The sequence below is a fragment of the Pleurodeles waltl genome, chromosome 12 (genome assembly GCF_031143425.1).
Source record: "Pleurodeles waltl isolate 20211129_DDA chromosome 12, aPleWal1.hap1.20221129, whole genome shotgun sequence".
In the NCBI taxonomy this organism is placed as follows: domain Eukaryota; kingdom Metazoa; phylum Chordata; class Amphibia; order Caudata; family Salamandridae; genus Pleurodeles; species Pleurodeles waltl.
In genome coordinates, this window is record NC_090451.1 from 409580057 (window position 1) to 409605131 (window position 25075).

The window sequence follows — 25075 nt, forward strand, 5'->3', positions numbered from 1 at the left end:
ATGCACTATTTTAACACAGTAAATGCAAACAAGAAATCGATTCTGCATGGTTATATGTCGGAACCACGAATGCTTCAAGCACCCATGGCTCAACAACGAGGTCGGAACAACGACCTCGTTCTTATCTCTAATGCCTTTACCACAAATGCGTTTACAACTATTTTTTGTTGTAAATGCATTCCTGGTAAAGGCATTAGTTATCAGCATGCTTACCCCCTAGCCCCCTACCCCTAGAAATTACCACAACCCCCCATCCCCACAACTACCCCAACCCCCACCCCCAAAATTACTACAACACCAACTCCCCCTCCCCTAAAACCTAAACCACCCCAACCCCCAACCCACCCCTTAAACCTAAACCCTGATCCACCTCCCCCCAAACCCCAATCACCCCCAGCCCCTGACCCCACCCCAAAAACTAAAAATACCCTGAGTCCCCACCCCGCACCTTAAACCTAAACACCCCTACCCCCCAACCCACCCCTTAAACCAAAACCCTGACCCCCTTCCCCTCCCTAAACCCTAATCACCTTGAGCACCCCACTCCACCCCATCCCCCCCAAAAAAACAGCCCCAGTCCCAGCCCAACTTACCTCCTCCTTCACCACGTCGACTCCAGCTCCCTTCTTCTGTAACTTAACCACACATGTACGTGGTTCAGACATGCTTGGTTAAGGTACGAAAAACAGGAAGTCGTGGAAAACTAAAGCGTTGTTTCACTTTCGTTTTTCACGACTTCGTGGTTTTGGAGTCGTTGTTCCGGGTGTTTCCCATTCTGCACCCCATTCAGGCTCGCTACCATAGATTCTTTGATCCATTGATCATAAGGAGAAATTGAGGAAGCCTATAACATTTTCATTTCTATTGTTTCAATATTTTGGAAGGGCGTGTTAATATGTGTATTTGGTTTTGTAATTATGCTTCTTTAAATCACTCTCCCTTTAACATTGACATGAAGTTTACATCTGTATACACAAACATCATGGATGTGCAATAAAATGTAGTCATCTGACCATTGAAATCACATTCGATTTTTTTGCCAACTCACTAACTGCTGGTTAAATTGTTCTGTTATGGTATCTTCTGAAAAGTCAGTAAACAAGTTCTAACCAATAGTTGTTCTGATTCTTTGCAAACTTCAGGTGCCCACCCCAGAGATCCGGGCTCACAATCTCTACTTTGACCTTTCTGCGTATGGTGTGGGTATTTCTGCAAGTGACACGGAATCACTGAATACACAACAACCTGCAATGAAATCAGGATTTCACCTAAAAATCTATGGCACATTCCGAAATCGATACATTGCCTTGGCCTGTCCAGCATCAGATTCCAAAGTTGTCAGATTCCTTTGTCACACAACTAACTCCTTAGTAAGTATTATAAATTAACTCAAATTCTGCAAACCTACACTCTGCATAATGAGTCCAACCCGTGGATTGTTCGCATAATAAAAGTTCTGAGCTATGTTTTACTTCACAAAAGGCCAGTGGTTATATGTGATTTGAGGAGGGAGGTGATATGTGGTATCTCATTAACTGTTATAGGCAGGAGCTGTGGTATTCCATTCACACTTAGACCTTCATTCTGATATTACCAGTAATTAGAGGGACATAATTAACGATTGTGAAGGGAGTTTCCCCTCACTGCCCTGCTTCATGGATATCACAAAAATTCAGCCCCTGAAATGGTAGACACATGCCAGACCTAGAATGTACAGTGTTGTTGAATACTGAGCAAATTATGAAAGTTGTTGTGTGAACGATAGCAGCGTAAAAAAACAGAGTTGTAATGTAGGAAATGACCATCTTTTGTATGTTGTATGCCTAGGTTTTTGTCATATCTGATCTATCTGTTTTTACATGCATAGACCTCTAACCAGTAGTAAAGTGCCCGTTCCTCTCCTTTCAACATGATGAAATTGATATAACCATAATTGGCATAAATACCTACCTATAAACCCCTAGAATATGGTACTAAATGCACCCTTGGCTTATAAGTAAAAATTTCACTTGTGGATTCAGAACTTGTTGTAGCATCCACTACAGTGAAAGAGTAAAGCATTGCTTTTAAACTGTCATAGACCATTTTGACATGCCTTCACCTTCCTTTTAAATAATTTGTCACCCCTAAGTAGACCTTATTGGCCATAAGGCATGTTGTATGGTTTTTAAGAGTTAGATATGTAGAAAGTTAATGTTACACATGGCCTTACACTGACTCAGCCCCAAAAGCTATTTACACCGCAGCAAGGCTTGCTGTTCTAAATCAAAACACTAGGTTTCAAGGCAATACCTACAAATGTCATTATTGGACTCTTTGTAATATTTATTAAAAGTCATTTTCACTCGGGAATTGGATTTGTAATAAATAGTAAGTAAAAGTTACTTTTAGAAAGTTAACTTTTCTCAGTCTAAGAGCCTCAAAGCTAATTTGCATTAACTTCCAACTGCAGCCCACTGAGTGATTAACCCAGTATGATATGTCAAAAACTATACCTACAGCAGGGACAAAGGATCAGGTGAGGGATGGTATTTCTGTTCCTCTGGCAGTATGACAATTTGGACAATGCCTAGAAACTGCTCCTAATTAACTTTAAAGGGCCTCTCCTCTGACGGGCAGATATCATACTATACTTGCTGCTGAGTCAGGTAGAATGTAATCCCAGTGCAGATGGTGCTGCCCCGAGAACTGATTTGAAGTGGCCATGTAGGAAAGGCTGCTCATTGTCATGGCCATACCTCTAGTGTGGGCACATATGCTCTGCACAACCTCTTGAGTGTAAACAGAGAGGTGCATTGTAGGATTGTTTGCAGGAAAGCACAGAGGCAATGCTGCAAAAGCTGGTAGGGTTACCTCTGGGAACTTTTACCCCTTTGGTTGTGGATAAGCCAGTAGGCACTCACGCCAACAAATGGTGCCAGGCAAGAATGTGTCACCCCAGTACCCTCCTCAGAATACTACTGGTCTTGAGAAAGATCAGAAGATGACTGAACCTACTGTCTAAAACATGAGAGGAAAACTGAAAGACTGGGCCTGCTCTCTCTTGTACCAAGGATAAAGAGTTTGATGCCAAGGATTATATGGCAGACCTCCTGTTTATGTTACAGGGACACAGCAAGCTACAAGAGGCCCTTCTGTCAACTACTCAGCTCACTAGTTCCAACTGGACCTGCCTTGGCCCCTGATGGTGGCTTCTGCTGGAGTTAGTCCTGACCCTCCAAGTACTGTTCCTGTGGCATTAGACATAGGCTGTGTCCAAGTGTACTCACCCTAATACCCTGAGAAACCTGGAACATTGAAATGTTTTGGCTTCAATGGCCTCTGAGGACTGGAAGAAACCTGCCAAGCTGATCTGACCACAAGATGTGTTGCTGCTGGGCTGAAGGTTTAGGTTTACCCTGCTCAGAAGGAAATCCAATTAACTGGGACCTCACTGAGTAAGTGTGTGGCCTGTGGAGCTTTCTTCAGCTATAGAACATAGCCTTGCCCCACTAGAGGAATCTCATCTCAAAAAAAGTGACTAAGTACGGGTGTTGCACGTTCGGATATCAGAAAAGTTGTTTATGGATATCATATTTGTGACATTGAGAATACATGTTAGAGTTTTGTAGAGGGCCCTCTTCTTGGCAGAGAGCCTGTCAGCCTGTTGGTGATAACATGACATTGGGGTGTGTCTAGAGAGGTTACACAAGACCCTGGTAGGGATATTTATAGGCTTAGAACAGGAGAAAATGAATAATGAGGAAGGTCCACCACTAGTCTGACAATAGTATAGTATTAGTGAGTCGATCAGTGTATTGGCAGTGTGATAAGAAAAGCAAGAATAGTTTGCATATATTGAAGACCTAACATCTTGCATTATTGGTGATGAAAGGTTCCTATTGCATGTGGGACTTAAATGACTCAAAGATATGTAGCTGAAGTGGCAAAGGCGAAGAAGAAAATATACTGAATCAGGAATAGGGGTATCTATGAATGACAGAGGAAAGTATAGGCCCTCTGGCTATGATGAGGTTAATCTGAGAGATCAGAAGGGCCAGTCATTGGCAAATTGTACAGTTAAATAATCATGATAGGAGGAGGTGGTGTAAAAGTTGTAAATGAAAAGAAGATTTGTGTGTCATTAACACATAGCATGAGAAACCAAAATTTAGTATAATAACAGAGAGGAAGGTATTGTTTAGAGACAATAGAAAAAGGCCCAGAATGAACCCATGGGGGGGCATGAGATGGAAAACGATAGAGAGGATAGCTCCTGAATTTCCAACAAATGAAAAACATCTAGTCAGATAGACCAGAGGAAGACAATTTGATGACAGAGTCAGTGATATTGAAGATCTTTAGGGAGCATAGTAAATTAGAGTGATCAGTAGTGCAAAGGTATATGGATGAATGAAAGGTAGCAGAGGTTAACCCAACTGATAAAGCTAGATAGGTATGAGAGGACTATTGAAGTGAATCACCCAGAAACCAGATTGGAGGGGGTATAAGCAGGCTGTTTTATAGTGGAAATGGTGCAATGGTGTAACAAGGTTTTGCAATATTTTCCAGAAGAACGGCTGCTGCAGAACTTGGCAGTAGTTAGAGGAGAGGTAGGGCCAGCTGTGTTTTTTTAGTGATTGTTAGACTTGGCCCTTCCTGCAGCGTCATCCCCAGACTTTTCCCACTTCATCATCCTGTTTTACATAATTGTTTTTGGTGGCTTTTAGGACTCTGTGCAGTTTACTACTGCTAACCAGTGCTAAAGTGGTTGTGCTCTCTCTTCTAAACATGGCAAAATTGGATAATACCAAACTGACACATTTGGTTTGCTTGTAAGCCCCTAGTAAGGTGGTACTACATGTACCCAGTGCCTGTAAATTAAATGTTGCTAGTGGGCCTCCAGCACTGATTATGCCACCCAATTATGTAGCCCTTTAAACATATCTCAGGCCTGCCATTGCAGCCTTTGTGTGCTATTTTAAACTGCCATTTTTACTTACCAAAATACACCTTTTGGTCGGCACAAACCTTCCTTTTTAATACATATGTCACCACTAGTGTATGCCCCAAACAGCCCACAGGGCAGAGTACAATGCACTTAAAAAAGAGGAGATGTAATTTTAAGTTTTACATGTCCTGATAGTGAAGAACTCTTAAAAGTGCTTTTCACTATTGCAAGGCCTATTTTTCCCATTGGATAACATTGGAGTTACCTTATTACAATTAATAAGCTGTAGCATCCAATTGGGAACAGGTAAATAGTTCATGTTTGGTGTATTTGGATTTCTATTGTGGTAAAGTTGGACATTCAGTTACAATTTTGATAATGTTACCTTTACAAAGCTGTTTGTTTTTGCCTTAGCCAATAAGTGCTTGCAGTCTGTCTCTCGGTCAGACGATTGGATGTAATTGGCAATTGAACTTTGAGTATTTCTCCTAGACAATGACACAAAATAGTATGCTTACGTGTGCATAACTGAGCTATCACTGGCAAGATGGGAGGACGAATGTTGGCATAGCCCTATGTACATCTGAATAAACTGTGTTCTGTCTTCACACAATGGATTGCATACCCCCTGCAGTTAGTCTGATGAGACAGGAAAAATGTACACTTCAAAGGGAAACCTCTAGAATCTTCTACCACTTCAAAGGAGGCACCTGGCATAAATATTAGACCTCACACACCAACTCTTAGGTACACTCCTGGACCTGTAGATACTACAGAACAAGGGCTGCTGTGCTGCCTTGCTGCCAGAAGGACTGACACTCTATTGTCCTGCTACTCTGCTGCTCTGCTGCCTTCTGCCCTGCTTCCTTAGAAGGAATATTTGACCTGCACCTTTCATCCCAGGCTGAAGTGACTCCAAGGGTCACAAGCTGGCCTCTTGTTTTGAGCTACAGAAACATAACAACCTTGAGAGCTTCCTTGAAACTGCCTATCTGACCTGTTACATGGACCCGCTGCCTAGATCTGAAACTGGATCTACCTGAGCCCTGCTGGCCTTTTCTAGAGTGCATTCCTGACCCCCATGTGGTGCCCCTCTGGACCTGGATCTTGGTGTAGCTCAATTGAGCTCCCCTGACGTTTTTGGGCTTTTTCCAAATGTGAATGGGCATATTCGTGGAAAGACTGTGCTGCCAGTGGCAACCAGCAACAGGAAGTCCCAGCAACCAACTCTTCATGATATTGCATTGACTGCTGCAGTTACTGCCAATGTGCCAAGTGATGCCAGCAGAATCTTCACACTACGGCAGTGAGCTCCTATGACATCCAGCCAACCCTTTGTACTACTTCATCGGACTCAACAACACTGTCACTGTCCCTTGTGGACCATAACAACGTGAACTGGACCCTTTGTGCTGGACTGAGAATGTGACTCTTTCAGCGGGATAATCTGGTCCGTCTAACTGACCTGCACTTTATTGCAGCTAGCCTGAGCTTGTGACTTTTTCCCATTCATGGTACGAACAGGTAGCTAGGAGGGGCACTTTCTGCTTTTAGGCACAATTTTCACATAAACATTTAAAATTGCATATTATTGGTTCTACCAATTAAATGTTTTCCACATTGATGTCAAATTATTTAGTAAATTATACTCAATTTTCTAAACTAGTGTGAGATTTGTCTTGTGTTGTATTTTCCTTTTATTACTGTTTGAAGTGCTGCTAAAATATTTTTCACATTGCCTCTAAAATAAGCCTCACTGCTCTGTGACAAGCTACCAGAGGGTTGACAACAGATTAATTTGTGGTTTGTTTGTGATTTCACCATGACAAGGAGTGCGGCTGCTGCTTCTGTAGGGCTTCACCCCCCCAACAAGTAACTCAATTTCTTACACTGGTAGTAGAACCACACCAGATTTATTGAGAAGCTAGTTAATGCAACAATGGAAAGATGAGAGCAGGATGTTTAAGGGTCAGATGCAGTGATGAGAGGGTCCGATGGAGCACGTGAAGGGATAGCATTTGTTGTTCGGGCATATGAGGAGTGAATGATGCAATAATGTCGGAAGGCTTAACACAAAAAAGCTATGGATTATGGAGATATAGGAGTGTAGAGTGGATCAGTGAGGTATTTTGCACAGGTTTGTCTAATAGTGGTGATTTTAGATCAGGACGGTGGACAATCTGTTGGAGAGAAAGAGGATATTTTAATAATTGTGGATTACACTGAGAGCAGATTGATAATTGTGTATACTACTGTCTAGAAGTTGGCCAGATGTGTAGTGACAATGGTTTGTTTGGTTGCCTGTTTGTAGATTTTAGTGGTCCTTGTACCATTTGTGAAGCATCAAAGTTGTAAAGATGCATATGCTAGGAGTGACCTAGTGCTGCTACTGTTTAGGAAAACTGTGCAGAGGATAGTAAGCATTGAAATCATGTTTCAGGACATGGTTACATTTTATAATTAAGTAGTTTTTTTCCAAAATAATTGAGACAATTTGGGGTTTCAGATCGTTAGAATTAAATTGGAACAGATCTTCATTTTAGACAATGAGGTAATAGTGATAGAGGGGAGAAGCAGGTGGCATACTGACTGATATGTGTATCATGACCTATTCAGAAGGAGAAGGGTCAAAGTTAGGTAAGGAAGTGTGAAAAGGATCAAAGTCAGCATGAGGTCCCCAGAATTACTGTAATTGTGCATGGGTCCAGTAAACTTATATGTGTTGGGCAGTGAATATTCCAAAAGGATCTGCAAGACCTGTGTGCAGAAGATTATTGTGGAGAATCAGTATAAGGTGTCTTAGAAAGGTGGAGGTGCCAGACGCACCAGGGAAACGTGCTATGAAGTCAGGGCTGAAGATCATTTCAAAATAGGAGGTGAAAGGTTAGTAAACACCACTAACCTGGCAGCATTAATTGATGCAGGTAAATTCAACCAAGTTGGTCCAAATTATCTAGTCAAGAACATGGTGGGATCTCATCTCACTGTAAATGCGCTAAAGTGAAAAGCCCATAAAACTTCCCAGTTCACAGAGGAGATACAAAACTTCAAACAATGAAGTAGGCAATTAGAGGTATAATGGAATAAGAAATGCATGTACAAGGACAAACAAATGTATCAGTGAAAACTGCACAAACTAATCACTCTTTTCCTAAATGTTTCCTGCCTGTTATGCTCTCCCTTGTGTGCTGTGGCCTTTGTGATCTCACAGATGTTGTGAGGCAACAATGCAAACTACTTCATGGATAAGGTTTCTACTATAAGGGAAAGTATGTTGGTGACTGGTAAGCCACCAAGTACATGAAATGTTTTACATCCCTCCCTCTTTCAGTTACATGAGATTATTGGAGACGACTTTCACATTCTCTTGAGTAAAATAAAACCACCAGACCACTCCAACAACACCAGACCAATTTTGATTGCTGGGTGTTTCCTGAGGCCTTTGGGACTCATTCTGTGCAAATTCTATCAACTCATTATTAAGGCACAGTTATCAAACATTCTGTTACCACTTAACTTATGATAAAAGAAAATGTTGGCCATCTGCTTCCATCCTGCTATGAACCCATAACACTACTTCCCTAAAAGGTACAAACGTATGGAGATGTAGTGTCCAGGCTCCAGCTCCATCTTGATAAAACCATGGAATTGGATGCCACCTCATTATGTTTTCAGACTGTGCATTAGGCAGAGATACCACTACTAACTATCACCAACTTTAACTTGATTGTCAGTGAAGGCCATTTGACTGTTATTGTGCTGCTGAGCTTGTCGTCAGCATTCAACATCATAAACCATAACAATTTACAAGACAGCCCAGACTTTGATACAGGTGTTCAATGAAAAAAAAACAAATGGTTCCTGATCTTTCTGGCAAATATTTTGCCACAATTAGATGGGTCCCTTTTATTTCAACATCTCCATCCTAGCTTGTGGAGTTGTTCATTGTTCTTGACTCTCGACCCACTTGTTTAATTCATCAGTCCGTTGTCCAATGTTGACACTGATTCTTTTGAGGTTTTCTCCTCCTTTTATCTCACTGACTGTTATGTGACTGATTTAGCCGACAATAAGTTGACAATTTTATGAACCTTGGATTAAAAGGTGTGGAATTTTTGCATCAGTCTTTCCTGTGGCTAGGTAGTTTTATATTTATATGAGATTTCATCTGAGCCACTGCCTTATGTTGTTTTAGGTACAGCGTCATTTCAACCAGTTACTGTTTGCGATTGTAAAATACAAAGGTTTCAATAAAGTTTTCATCAAGAATTGGGTGTGTTGTTGCATCTGGTTTACCAAAAAATTTAAACAATGGGAATTTAACCACGCAGACATTTTTAGTACTGTTTTCTGTGAGTTAATGCACCACCTAGATTTACACAACCAACACAAGGTGAAGCACAGAAATGCATGGTATTTACCTTTCAGTGCAAAAGATGGTTTGCCCTAGAAAGATGTCCTTTTGTCAGCAAAAGATTCAGGCCCAGATTTATGCTTTTTGCTGCAAAACTGTGCTAACGCAGCTTTGGGGCAAAAAGTTTAGTGCCGGCTTGCATCATTTAACAATGGCAGCCGGGCACTGTATTTATTGAATGGCGCAAGCCAGCGCTAAACTTAGGCTAGCATCTTCAAGAAGGACACTAGCCAGGTGGGGGTGGCAGTAGGTAAGGAGGGGGTTGTGCGTCACAAAATGACGCTAGCCTGGTTAGAGGCAAAAAAATGCCTCTAACCAGACTAGAGCCATTTCCTGGCACACAACCATCAAAAACATGACTCCTGTCTTAGAAAAAACAGGAGTCATGCCCACCACCCCAATGGCTAGCACAGGGGACAAGTGTCACCTGGGCATGGCCATTGCATCTTGTGCCATGCACAGGGCCCTAAGTTAGGGCTTGCGATGGCACTTGAAAAAATAATTTTAAAAAATACTTACCCTACTTACGTGAGGTGGGGTCCTCCATCCTCTGGTGTCCCTCTGGTGTGGGTGGGGGTGTTCCTGGGGCTTGGGGAGGGCACCTGTGGACCCATTCCATGGTGTTTAACTCTGGAAATGGGTCCACAGGTCCCCTAACGCCTGGTCTGACCCATTATTTAGCCCCTTCTCCCCCCGTGCGTCATTTTAGCATGGGGGATAAAAATGGGGCTATGGGGATAGCACCATTTTTTAGATGGGAACGCCTACCTTACATCTCGTTGACGCAAGGTAGGTTCACGCATCCAGAAAATTGTGGTAGCTCCAATATTGTGATGCTAGACGTGACTTGCGTCAAAATATAAATATGGAGTTAAGTTTGCGCCGAATTTGCATTAAAAAAACGCAAATTTGGTGCAAACAGAGTATAAATATGCCCCTCAGTTTAGTAATATCTAAAACGATGGAATGCAACAACCACATTTGACGTGTTTTGTTGTGCAAGAGATACAGCACACAACCATATCTACTATAATTGGCCTCCTGCCACTTTCATCCACTGAATTGTCAATCTAGCTAGGCTGCTCTGTTTGATAAACAACCTCACTCCATGGTGCGGAGATTTGTGTGGTATGTAGCAAGGGGTTTGAACAAGAAGTAAAAATAAATTCCACAAACTGTGTTGTGCTCTGCTGCACGTATGCATTGTTCTGCTCTTTTGAGAACCAAGCACATTTCTGCTTCTTTGCACCTGCCTCAAGTTGGCATTAATTTTTGACTCAAAGCTGGGTTTGGCTATCTTTGATTATGGGTTTGTATCAAAACCTCTGGGTATTTATTATGATTCCCTAGAGTAACGCCCACATGACCAAAGCGGAGAATAGTGCTTTTTTTTCCTGAGAAAGGGGCACTTTTGCAGGGCAAACAACTTTTGCTCTGGAAAGTTAATACCATGTGCAGCTGTGGGTCACTTGCACTGCTGTGCACTTATGCGGGGTATGCTAAATCACTTCAGCCCTTGTTAGCCCAAGAGCTGAGGTTATTGGCCTAATTAATATTTGCACCCAACACCAGCAAAAACCTTGACACCGTGGTGCCAGCCTGACTGCATCCTAGCTTACAAAAGAGAAGTCCACATAACTGCATCGATTCTACCTGTAATAAACCTGTGCATTTATCAACAGTAGACAATTGTGGCACACCGACTTCGTGAATAAAAATGTCTGTTTAATGTTGATCTGTCACGTCCTTGAAGTATTGAGTAGACCTGCTTTGTCAAACGCTATGTTCGTTTAATTTCCACTGCTGCTTCTTGCTAAACTTTGATGCAATTGTCTGGGATCATTATCCAGCAGGAATCCAATATTCAATATTCAATATGGGTATTATTATCCTAACAAGCAACCCGCCTGGTTCCCAGGCTAGAAGCAGGTTCATCATTTCAGAATAAATTTGATTATTGTAGAGTTTAAATGATACTACAGCCATGCACTGCTCAAATTGCGCATAGATGCACACTGTCAGTCACTAGAAAACGGTGTGGTTATTGATCAGATAGCACTCAGCAAACTTTATGTTATCTTGTATCAATAAAAAGTCATGAAGGATATATTTTCATAAGTCATTAGTTCCTGAATTCAGATAAGCAAAGACGGTCTCGTATGTGCCTATCCTTCAAACATTTCGTTAAATGTCTGCTAAAAATGTCCAATTTGCAAGTAAGTACGAGTAGAGTTCCCTTTAATGCTGACCACAGAAAAGAGAAGGGAAGAGATCGGTCACGTATAGATCTCTAATCTGCAACACAGCACCAATAAATACTTCACGGAATGATCAATGATGCCACAATTGCGTCTTGCGCGTATAACAGACTTTTGTGCTGAGAAAACTGACAGCACTGCTTCTCTAAACAAATATTTCTCAATAAAGTTTTTTTTTTCAATTGTAGCAAATATTTGTAGTATGTGTCAATGACTGCACAGCTTTAACAATATATATTTGTTCCTTCTTCGTCATCATTATAATGACACGTCATATCAAGGAAAGAGGCAAGACCTACATTTTCATGCGTGGAGGCTCTCCACAAGTAAAGATAGTACTTGTAAATCCCTCTGTGAATAGCAAACAGTTGTAAACATACACGAAAGTGTAAGTTTACCTTTGCGAATCAGGACCTGACTGTTTGAATCTTTACGCTTCTTTGGTGAATCACGTATTATTTTAGTGCCTCTGTCCTGTAAATGAAGTTGTTAATTTTTTTAACAGACTTTTCAATTTGTTTCTTAATACATATTGTCGCTTTGTGAATGCATTTGCTTCAAGTCTGTACGATCAGGTAAAAATATAAGTAGAATGTGACAAGTAGGTGACTTCAAAACATCGTTTTTTACCAATAATTGATAACATTTATGTATTTAAATTTAAAATTTAACAACGTCTTCACTGGAATGCCTGGCCTGTGTTCTTTGCCAGAAATCATCTTGATATCACTAGCCTGTTTTGATAATAATTTGATCAACTCATCCTCCCATTGAATTGGCAGAGGGTGCTAATTCCTGGTGCTAGCATTGGTATTAGGATTATGTATAATTATGTTGCATAGAATTATTCATGTATGTTTTTGAGGTGGCATCTGAGGCGTAGATCTTCACGGCTGAATAGGAGGGTAGGATAAAAGGCCCGCTGCCATCTTTGCAGTGCCCACAATTTCATCATCCTTAAGACTTGTGGCAAGGTTGTCTTTCATATTGTTCTTTGTTAGAATATTAGCTCCAACAGAAGCTGCCATGGGTACAATAGGTGTTAACAATTGAGCTGACTGTTAATTCATAGAATGACTTTCTAAAGGCATCTATAAGTATTCTAAAATTCTTGTTGCGGGTGTTGATAGTCCAGAGCTTATGGTGCTTATAGGTTTGTGTGCCTGCATCTTTTAGAAAGGTACAGTAGCTCACGTCTTTTGTGCTATTTCTCACTGAAAACTTGTGACCTCTTTTTAATTTTATCAGGGGGTTGCCTTTCTGCCTTGAGACTTCAATTATTAGGCTTAGTTTGAATAGTTAATTAACATGGTTATCCTGCTGAATAGTAACCAGCTGGAATGTCTTTCAAATATTGTTGACTGAGCTTTGGTGTCATTTGAGAGCCACCTAACAAGATTGAAGTAGGCAATGGTAGACCAGGGAATAGAAAGCAACCCAACACCCAGCAGCCTGAGTGTCTGTTCTCAGACTCACCCTCTTGATTGGCTATGTCCAAGGCATGAGCGCTGCCAAGCCAATGGAGTAAGTACCATCCAGCAACATGTAGACTTGATGAGGAACAGCTCCTGCCACAGCTGGTGACACCTCGCTCCCAGTTCCTCACAAAATCAACATATCCTTGAAAGACAACTATCATTGAATGTGCAAATACATCAGAAGCACTCCAGTGCCTTGCAGAGCTCAGAAACTGTAAGAGCCTGCCCAACCACTGTGAGCAGCTACCCTCACACACTCTACCTTGAACAGTGGTGGCTGGTGAGATTTGAGAGTGGTGGGGCACAAAGAACCAAGATACATTGCTGGGTGACAGAAGGTGCTTCCTTAGGCGCTCAAGGAGTTTAGAATACAGGCTTGACCCATAATATGCTCAGCATTAATAATAAAAGGACCAGCTACTGTTATTAACCTGATGATTATTTTTAGTAAACATGTAAAAGCTGATTAGATTTTCAGACACAGGTAAGTCAACATCTGCAAAAGAGATGTGGCCAAAGGAGAGTTTCACTCAGCATATTCTCATCCAGTAATGCTTAATCTCTACGTGCTCATCTGATCTACCCCCAGAAACCATCACCACTTAATGAAACATCCAGCTACCATACTCCCTATTTCCCCCATTCCCCACCACTTGTGCCCATTCAATAATTACAAAATGTGCTGCAAAAGAGCCACCAAATAACATAAACAATCCCAAATTCTGGTTACATTCTTCCTCAAGGTACCATAAATGAGTCCATACTGTACATTGAATAGAAGCACTGTCAATACTTCATGCTATCGCTTCACAATTACAGGTAGAGCTACAGATAATTTCTTTACATTCTAATTGCATTAATCTACAGTTGATCCAGTCCAGAAAGTGACGCTATTTACACGAATTCCTGAAGTGCAATATCCGTTTTTAAATCCACTTATACATAAGAAATAATTACTTACCTAATGTAGAATATCAGAATGAGTTATATCCTGCCAGTTCTCCCTCAAATATAATTATTCAAACAGGCCTATATTTTCATTAGTAAACATACAGTGATGCATTTCTGCATGAAACTTAATTGTAAAGCAGTTATAGCATCTGGAATAAAGTGCAGGTAGCACTCGCCTTTACGGAAGTTTAAAAATAACTTACATCCAACAGATGTGAGAAATTACACTCACTGCACGAGGCAGCAATATTGTCAATCAGATAAAGGCTTTCATTAAACACATACCCGATTGTGTAAACTATACCAGCGGTACACTTGACACTGTCTATCGCCTATTCTTCATCTTCAGTGGTAAACAGCAAAAACATGTGGTAATTTAGCAATTTTGAGCTTTTTTTTCTGCCTCAGCCCGAGGCATGGCAGTGATTTTTTAATTGAATTTTTAATTAATATAAGGATTGGTTTTACATAGCCCTTATGTGCTGCAGGCTGGTTTTGCAAGTCCACTCACTGGGATTGTGATGTTCGTGAGCCGCAAGGGCCAATACGTTTTTGGCAGGTGGCAGTGAAACCTTCTTTAAGGACTTTTCACATTACTCCATAGCTTCAATTAAAAGGCTTGTAAGCATGTGCTCTATTTTGAAAGAGTTTTCCGCAGAGAAAGCAATGTTAATTATTAATGCAAACAAATAACAGTGCTTATCTAGGCTAAACAAGCCAATCGCATTGTTGTGAAGATAAGAATCTGCAAAGGGAGCTGGAAAAACAAGTTCACATCCTGCTGTGTTCCAATTCAATTATGTTTTTTATCTAACAAAGTAAATCTGTTATGTACGATGTCATTGTGATTCTTCGTTAACGGTTAACAGGAACAACAAAACCTCCACATAGGATTATGCTGTGGGCCTGTGATCACTCGACGGCAGAAACGTGCCTTGCAAAAATATTTTTCAGGCTGTTAGGACAAGTTGAGTTGGCCAATCGTTATTAATGCTAGTAACCACCACCTAGTAAATAGTCTTAATGGTAGCACCTGCGTACATTGCTTGATGACACGTAGTAGTGTGTCAGAGCAGGGAACAGAACATTAGAACCCAGATGCCTCCAGTAGGCCCCCGCCCCAACACCCGCCAAACGTAAAACCGACAAAATCTGATTTTTTTTGGCATTGGAATAATTTTATTTACAAAAGTAATTTCATTAAAATCATAAATCATAAAAAACATATCCTGTAAGTCAAAATTCCATCCTGTCATAAATCATGATAACGACACAACCAAGGATCCTCCTGCGTCCCGAACACCGTTGGACCACACAGGTGAACCATACTTCACCTGTATCCTTGGGGGGGTGGTTCCCAACACCTCACTGTCCCTTGTTCTCGTGCTCTGGGTTCCGCCCCCACCCCAACACAAAGCTGCCATGGGGATGCAACAGGGTGGCCAGGAGCCAGAGCCCAATGCCCATCCCAGCGATCTGGGCATCCTAACACCCAAGCTGGTGTGTACATCCGCCGGTTGACTCAGGACTGCAGGATCCTACCTTTGGTGGTATCCAGGGTACCCTGCCTTGGGTACCCCTCTGTTGCTTAGGGTGAATTTATTATCTCATCTCACGCCTAATATTCTACCTCACACATTATCCTCAAATATATTGTCTAAAGGGATGGGAGGATGGGCTAACGCTGAACACCGGTCGCACCGCCCACGCCGCATCCACGGAAAAGGCATTGGCCTGACCCGGGGGGCACTTAAATACCCCCCAATGGATGCGGCGGTGAAAGCGGCGGCCGGAAGTGACACTCGCAACATCCGTCTTAATTCATGCTCTTCCGCCCTCTCACCTCGTGAGAGGGCGGAAGTGCCTGTCCAGCAAACGTAGGACCAGCGTTCAGGGCTCGGGCCCCAGCGGCCCCGGGTCCTAAATGCCATGCCCCCCCAATTGGGGAGGCGCTCTGTCATACTCTTCGAATGTTATGACCCGGCTCCATGGAGCGCAGGGGTCGCATGTTAGGAGAAACTGACCTAATACATATTCAACACAAGTGCTCTTCCGGAATTAGGACAAAGGACGTACGCTATTGCTCCATCGTCATTCCACATTGGCAACTAATACCTAAGAAATCAGTGATACACGTTTGTCTTGATGGCATATATTGGGTTTAGTCTCAGCAGTAATGTATGTACGATTCAGAATGTTGAAGTTCTGTGGAATGTTGGTATTTGATTCTTTGGGAGTAAGTTGTGGCCGGTCCTATTTGCCTGCCAATCTTTACCTGGATGCAAAATAAAGGAAAGAAGGCTTTCTTTCTCAGTGAGCTTAAGAAACAGACCAAAAGTCTCTGACTGCAGGGTTGGACTGGGCTACAGAGCAATCAGGCAGTGCCCACAGGGCGAGTCAGACAGATCAGTGTGTGGGCTGTTTTATAGCTGTTTTTAGGCCTGTTTTATGGTGTGGTGGACCCGTTTTTACTGTTGATTTCCCTGATATTATCACAGACATTGCCTGCAGCAACCACAAATGTATACAGTCTATCATACCTTGCAAAACATACCTTGTTTTTACATTTTCAAAACAGGTGCAATTTACAAACATGGGATACTTTTTTAGCTATTTAATTTACTAAGGGTGGCCTCTTTTATTTTGGCGGCCTGGCCTAGTTTCTGTCCCAGTCCGACCCTGTCTGAGGACTATTGTTTGAGTGACTGAACTCCAGGTCATAGTCATAAAGGGTTTAAATAGAAATATCCACAGCATGTAATGTTACTGCGTCCTTCTTCATCACAGTACTTACTAATGAGAAGAATCTGGCTTATTGGAGAAACACCTATTGACCATCATTTTAGGAAAAACTCTCTCCCTTACCTCTTTCGTAAATGAGCCCCCCTCCTGTTGGCACTAAAGGTGCACAGTGAGGTGAAGAGTAGGTTTTTGGCAGGAGTGTCACTTTGAGAAACGTGTGACTATAAGCACACACCGCTCCCGGAGGACCTATGATGCAATTAGCATAAACACTGAAAATTTGCCCAGCAAAGCATTGACACTGATGGGTAGTATTTAATTTAATTTAACTGGTATATATCACCTTACCACAGTAAATAGTAAGAGTACTTCCACTATTGGTAGTCGCACGAGGAGTGATACCACGGAGATCACTTTGGTCCTGAAGAGGAGTTTAGGGCTAAACTCCGAAACATGTGACCACTAAGGAGGACAGGTAAATAATATACCCACCCTCCTGACACCCCTTTTTAATCATACCACCCCTGTGAGGCATATTAAACTAGTAATATCATCCAGAGGGGGGTATTTTTAACTTACCAAGACCCCACCACTCCTATCCTTTTCTAGCATCCACATTGCTGATACCAACAGTGCTACCACGTATTCTGTCAGTCACAGCATGCCTCGTTCTGCAGCTGAACGGGAAGAAACACAATAATGAAGCATGCCACCAAGGGGTAAACCTGGTGGGTGAGGGTTTTTCTAACATTTTTTTTTTTTTTGTGGAAGTTTTCCCCTTCTGGGTTGGGTCTCTAAATACATATACTGAAGCTTCAAGGAGGATAGACCCTCCCCTTTAACCCTCCTTCTCCCCCTTTGTTTAGCATCTTATGTTGATCACCATGGAAGGCAGGTCCTTTATCCTTATTAGCAGTATTCAAGGTAAGTATGGAGTTCTTTTGTTTACATTTTTTTTTAATATAACTTCCTTCCATAGATTGATCCTTCCTTCAGTTTTTGGGGAACTTAAGAGACGAATATACTTTTGAGTATGGTGATTCAAGTAGTTAAGGGCCAAAGATCATTTTGGGTACGGTAATTCATGTAACTCCTGGCTTCATGATTGCTATCCTGATCAGAACTGACTGTTTTTGGACTATAAATGAAATTGCATGGTTGGATCATTAGAGTTAAGACCAGAAGAACACTCTTGTTGAATCGCTAAATGCCACCCAGTTGGAAGGATTTTCACCTCCTCATTGTACTGTTGTCAATTTATAGAAACCTACCCTGGGTAGCCAACTTAGGCCCATATTTATGGGGAAATGACAGAGCGCTATGCTGCACCAAAATTGGCACCACTGCACTCCGTTATTTTCACAACGCAGGGATGCGCCGTATTTAAGTGACTATGGCGCATCCCTGTGTTGTCCCCTGCACTGGCACTAAATTCAGTTGACAGCCTCAACACAGGCATCCTTGCACCATTGTGCAAGGATGTCAGCTTTGAGGGGTGTGATTGTTTATGTGCAGGAAGGTGTCCCTTCCCGCACATAAACAATCACCAATGATGCTTTGGCAGGTCTGTGTGTGCTGCAGAATGTAGCACACACAGAAGTACCAAAGCGTAATTTTCAAATGAATGTTTATGTGCAGGAAGGGACACCTTCCTACACATAAACAATCATTTCTGGCATTTTGCTCTTTCTATGTGTGCTGCAGACTGCAGCACACATAGAAAAAGCAAAAAACAAGGAGGAATAAAAGTATTCCTCCTCTTGTGCCTTGCTAACGCCACCCCTGGGGGGTAGCGTTACATTTTGGCACTGCCTCAGGTTTGCAAAATCTTGTAAATCTGAGGCAGCATCAAAATGGAATGGGTGCTGCTGTGGCACGCCCACAGCAACACCCACTGCACGCCCCTCTGACGCAGATAGCTGCTTCGGAGGGGCCCATATTTACAAGGAGGTGTAACACCACAAAAAGTGGCATTACACTTCCTTGTATGGAGCAGAGGTTAGCACCACTGGAGCATCATGTAAGGTGATGTCCCAGTGATGCCAGGGGCTCATAAATATTCCCCTTAGTCTCTCCTGCTGACATCAGTAGTAAGGAATTTAGGAGTGGGGAAGCAAACTGTATCTCTGCTGACAATTGAGATCGGATGGGATTATACACCCTGCCAGAAAGGTCCTGTTTTTGTGGGATGCCAGTATTAGAAACTCAGCCTCACAGGAGCAGGGAAGTCAATGACCTAAAATGGAGGCACTTGAAGTTACCAATGGAGGCGGGTCAACTGTACCTCTAGTGCACATGCTACTTTATCCTCTGTTACTTAAACCCAATCCCTAATTTCAGCTTCCCCTTGTTTTAATTAGTCCAGCAAATTCACCCGTATGGCTACATGAATGAATAGCTCTGCAAGTCCATCCTGAAATGAGCTCCAGTGAAACCCAAGGACCAGAGGAAGAGCACACTAAATTTGGGTCTACTTTTGAGGAAGCTTGGACCTGGTGTATTGCTCATCATGGCTTATGTGGTCCTCTTATTTTGAATAAGAAGAGGTAGAGACCAGCCACCTATCTAGATTAAAACAAAAACCCTCCCCTAAGTGAGTATTAACCCCCTTATAACTGGCTAATACTCATAGAAGAATATCAGGCTGAAAGATAGAATGGCTAACTGTAATGAATTTCACAGAACATAAAATGAAGGAAGCACTGATAGTGTGGAGCAAAGCTAAGATGTAGGTTCAAGAATAATCAAGGAAATAATCAACATCAATGACACCCTCTTGAATGGCTGAGAAGACTTGGAGGCATTCCTCGATTGAAGGGCAGAACATCTCCAGTGTATTTTGTCACAGGAAGAAGATAGAGTTTATTGATGCCATTTGCACGTCGGCCTTTGAATCATATGCGTTCTTCTGTAGAATATCTGATATGCACTCTTGTAAAGAAACATTTTTTCAGGTAACCTTTTCTGGTGATGTTTTATTTTGATTTGGAACCTGCCAATCTTAATGGCTCCCATAAGACTCAGACAGTATGGGCCATATTTGTACTTTTTGACGCAAAACTGCGCTAACGCAGTTTTGCGTCAAAAAAATTAGCGCCGGCTAACGCCATTCTGAAGCGCCATGCGGGCGCCGTATTTATTGAATGACGTTAGCCGGCGTTAGCCGCCGGCACTGTCTGGTGTGCGTTAAAAAACATGACGTACACCAGGCAGCGCCGGCGTAGGGGAAAATGGAGCTTTGGTGCCAAAAAATGGGGCAAGTCAGGCTGAGGCAAAATTTGCGCCACAACCCGATTTGCGCCATTTTTTTTGGACTCCCAACCCCCATTGACCTGACTCCTGTCTTAGCAAAGACAGGAGTCATGCCCCCTTGCCCAATGGCCATGCCCAGGGGACTTCTGTCCCCTGGGCATGGTCATTGGGCATAGTGGCATGTAGGGGGGCACAAATCAGGCCCCCCTATGCCACAAAAAAATAATAATACTTACCTGAACTTACCTTAATGTCCCTGGGATGAGTCCCTCCAGCCTTGGGTGTCCTCCTGGGGTGGGCAAGGGTGACAGGGGGTGTCCCTGGGGGCATGGGAGGGCACCTCTGGGCTCCTTCCGAGCCCACAGGTCCCTTAACGCCTGCCTTTTACAGGCGCTAAAAAACGGCGCAAAAGCGGCCGTACGTCATTTTTTTTGACCCGCCCACTCCCGGGCGTGTAAATACGGTGCACATGCCGCGGAGTCAATTTTTTAGACGGGAACGCCTACCTTACATATAATTAACGCAAAGTAGGTGTCCGCGCTAAAAAATTACGCATACTCCATGGACTTTGGCGCTAGACGCGTCTAATGCCAAAGTATAAATATGGAGTTAGTTTTGCGTCGGAATTGCGTAAAAAAAAACGACGCAATTCCGGCGCAAACGGAGTATAAATATGCCCCTATATGTCAGGTAAGTCAGGTGTATAGACTGACATACTTATTTACTTACTTTCTGCCCATTATGCCTGATGGCATGTAGAACAGCAGTGAAAAAACTCCACTTCTATCTGTCTTGGGCAAGTTTCTATGTGGTGCCAAAGCTGTAGTTCACAATTTTCATTTCTGTTTCCACAATTCACCACCAGGTTTCTTTGGCCTGCATTCTGAGGTCCAGTGGAGAGCTATTTTTGTGATAGTGTCTTGTTCTTTTCAGCTGGTGTGTCCCATCCATCTCCATCTTCTCATAATGATGGCATCCATGCTCTCTTGCTTGCATTTTGTGAGCAGATCCTGGATGGAGATGGTTTGCGGCCAAAACATGCGCAAGATTCTTCTCAGATTACTGGTGTGGACTGTTGATAGTTTGGTGATGTTGCTTTTCAACCTCTGCCAGCATTCTAATTCATACAAGAGTGTGGACAAAATGCAGCTCTGGTAAAGCCTCACCTTGGAGTTGGTGCTGTACTGAGATGATTGACACATATTATTCAGCATCCTAAGGGCATTCCTGGCCTTGTTCAGTCTGCTCTTGATGCCATTACCTGCCTTTCCATCATGTCTGATAGTACTGCCTAGGTATATGAACTCTTCAACCATGGTTAGGTCCTCTTTATCTTCCTTGAGTGGAGAACGGTTTGGGATGCTGATTGGCTTGACTTTTGATTTCTTTGGTGGATCTTCGGGCCCACCTACTGTGCATAGATTTTGAGGTGATACCTCTTTTCCTGCATATGCCAGTGTATGTGAGAGGGCAAGTATAGGTCATATGCATAGCCAGGGTCCTCTGATGTAGACAATAAAGTCGATCTGATGCCTCTCACTGGTCTTCTGTTGTGTGTTTCATCACCCAGTTGGTGATTAGGTAAAAGAGCAATGTTGACATCACATAACCCCTGCCCTGCAGCTGTCTTGACTTCAAAGCTATATACACAAACTCACAACTTGCAGATAACATTTTCATTAAACCTCTTTATGAGGAGAATTATCTGTGGTGGTATGCTCCAGGCTCTCAATATATGCCAAAGACTGTCAAGGTGGATAGTATCAAAGGCTTACTACAAATCCATGAAGGTTATGAATACTTGTCTCTGCCACTCCATGCACTGCTCTGTGATGTTGAATAGAACAAGGATCTGATCAACACACCGTCTACCTTTGCAGGACCCAGCCTGTTCTTTTCTTACTTGCTTGTCCACAGCATTAGAAACTCACCTTGTATAATGATTTCCACCAGGATTTTAATTGGGATTAACAGAAGGATGATTCCACACCAGTTGTTAGAGTTAGTTCATGCTTCATTCTTGGGAATCTTAATGATGATGCATTGGTCCCAGTCATCTGATACTTTCTTTCATCCTAAAGCTTTGCAAACAGTGTTTGGAGGACTCTGGCTGATATTTCAGGGTCTGCCTTGAACTTTTCTACAATCAGGTTTCCTTGGCCAGGAGTTTTTCCTTTCTTGAGAGATCAGATGGGTGTGACAATTCCTTGTTTCTATGGTGGGGTGGTGTTCATATTCAAATCTGACTGTGCTTCTTAAAGATCTGCTTTGCTTTTTGGGACTGGTCTGTTCAAGACTCCTTTGAAGATGCTCGCCATGCGTGCTTCCTGCTCTATCCCTGTTGTGAGTAGTCTACCATGTTTGTCCATGACAGTGGTGTTGTATGTTGCATGAGACTCAACACAGACTATCTTTGTGACCTTGAAGTCCCTCCCCTGTTCTCCTGTACTATCTGACTCCTCTGCTTGGCTGGCAAGGTCATCAATATACACCCACTTGTCTGCCCTTGTCATTGTTTGGCTGCTCTGTTTGTTTCTATGTACTGTTGTTTTACTTGTCCTGCAACCTCTCAGACTTGGTTTCCGTGAGTTTCTCTTTTACTGCCCTCCTGTCATCAATAGCTTGCCATGTGTATTGTCTTATCCATTATTTCATCTTTCTTAGCTGGTACACAGACATGCTTCACCACTCTTTAAATATATTGAAGAGACCTGTTCCCATTTCTTGCTGACCTTATTTGCAGCTGGCTCAGACTCATCGGTTGTGGCGGCCAGGAGCTGGAAATTAATTTGATTTGTGAAATTAATGCCTTCTTTGTCCTGGGTCATGTGATTTTGCCACATCAAAGTGCTGTCTTCCTGATGCTTTGCATTGTTTTTCTGATCTTTAGCTTTACAAGAGCGATCGCTAGATGGTGATCATTGTAGATGTCTGTTCCCCTCCTCACTCTGACGTCTCGCAGTGAGCATCTCTCGGTGCCACTTATTATCAGGTGTTCAGTCTAGTTTCTGTTGCCACCACTCAGTGGGCACCAATTTAGTTTAGTTTGTGGATATCATGGTGCAGAAGAGAGTCCTGCCTATGACCAGATCATTTGTTTCACAAAATTCCTACAGTCTTTCTCTATTGCTGTTCATTGTTCTGCAACCCTCCTTTCACATAGCTCTGCCATGGTTTGTGTTGTATTTTCCCACTTTATGATTCAAGCCCCCATCACAGTCTTCAGGTCCTCGTTCAGCATGACTTCAAGCTCAGTTTGCATTTGTTGGTAAAGTATGTTCTTGAGAGTTTCCTTTGCGTCATTTATTGCAGCAAACCTTGCAATCATGTCTTCTGTTCACTGACTTCCTCTCAATTAGGTATTTCTTTGTCCCTTTGCTTGGAATAATGGCTACTCCTTCATGGTGTGGGTTATCGTCCCTTCAGGAGTACTACACTGTCTCTCCTGTGGTGGCTTTCATTCTGGAATATCTGGTCCACCTACTTTTGCTGACACTCAGGTTGTAGCTCCTCATCTCTGATGTTACTTGAGCTAGTTTTTCTGTGTCACACATAGTTTATATATTCCTGAATCTGATACTAGTCTTGCACCTTGCACTCAGAACTTTGATCATCCTGTTAGTAGCTTCTTTGCAGCTTTGAGTACTGTCAAGCATACATATTTCATGCGGAGACTCATGAAGTCCCCAGACAATTTAGGGGTATATTTAAGAGCCCTAGTACCTCCTTACGCCACATTAGCCTAATTTCTTTAGACTAATGTGGCCCAACTAGGCCAAAATCACTGCACCATATTTACAAAGTGGCGCAATGCATGCATTGAGCCACTTTGTAACCTCTTGTGTCACATTTTGCCAGCGTCAGGCATAATGTATGCAAGGGGGGCATTTCCACATTAGGAGGGGGGTAAAAAAAATGTTGAAAAGAAATCTAAAAGATTTCTTTGCATCATTTTTATCTGCATTTTTAACGCCTGCTCAGAGCAGGTGTTAAAATGAGGTTCCAGGATTAGCAGCAATATATGTCAAATACGGCGCACACATGGTGGCATTAGAGGGGCACTAAGGGGTGCAGGAAAAGTGGCACTGCACTCAGTGCAGTGCCACTTTACTTAAATCTGCTCCTTAGCCATTTTTGCTGCTGTATACATAACAAATTCTTTTTATGGGTCAAGGTTGTTAGACTTATGCCCAACCCCTAAACTGGAGGACCATTGGATCACGTTTCATCTGGTCTCTACTCATTGACCTGTCTGATTCGGGTGACTCTGCCAGGACACTAAGCTCCTTCCGGCATAGCTCTTCAAGTCACTGAGGCATGCATGCCCTTGACTACTTCAAAGTGGTGATCTTCTAGCTCATATGAAACGTGATATTACTACCACCTATAACCCTGCCATGCCCACATGCTCCTGTTTTTGCTGCATTTGTTTCTTTTGTTAGCTGTATGACTCTGCCCACTTTACCACTGCTAACCAGTGCAAAAGAGCTTGCACTCTCTCCTTTAACCATGTTGACATTGGCTTACACCTTGTTAGCCCATTACATTTACCTGTAAGTCCATAGTTGTAGGACCTGGTCACCCCCATTTTTTGACTAATAATGGTGGGTACTGACTCAGAAAGTGCCCTGGGCTCTGCTAGCCAAGCCTATAGCCAGTGCTCTATACTTAAAGGGTATATGGTTATTGGTGTAATTCTAATTGGCCAAAACAATGTACCTATAAGTCCCTAGTATATGATAGACCTTGTATGCTTAGAGACCCCATTAGATCTAATGCAGATAAGCGTGCAGTGCTGTGGTGTCTAGTGACGTTTTAAAGCCAGATCTGCATTGCAGGGTATTCTAAAATAAAACTATGTCCAAATTTGACGTTGGAATTAAAAGTACTTCCAAAGTACAAAACTATCTTTCGATTACATATCAGTGCCCCCTTAAGTCTGCCCTAGGTGCCCCAGAGGCAGTGTGCCGTGTTATTAAAAAACTGGAACAATATAACATATGTGTTGTATGTCCTGGTGGGGAAAAACAGCCAAAGTCGTTTCTTCTCA

The 25075-nt window shown here is 42.5% G+C and overlaps 1 protein-coding gene across 1 annotated transcript in view; it reads left to right on the top strand.

The window, feature by feature from the left end:
* The window catches only part of LOC138267683 (uncharacterized), a 375143-nt gene that overhangs the window by 152089 nt on the left and 197979 nt on the right, over window positions 1-25075 (top strand). The window contains exon 3 of the mRNA XM_069216818.1: window positions 1143-1370. Coding sequence (XP_069072919.1) covers window positions 1143-1370 — 228 coding nt within the window. The remainder of the gene's footprint in view (window positions 1-1142; window positions 1371-25075) is intronic.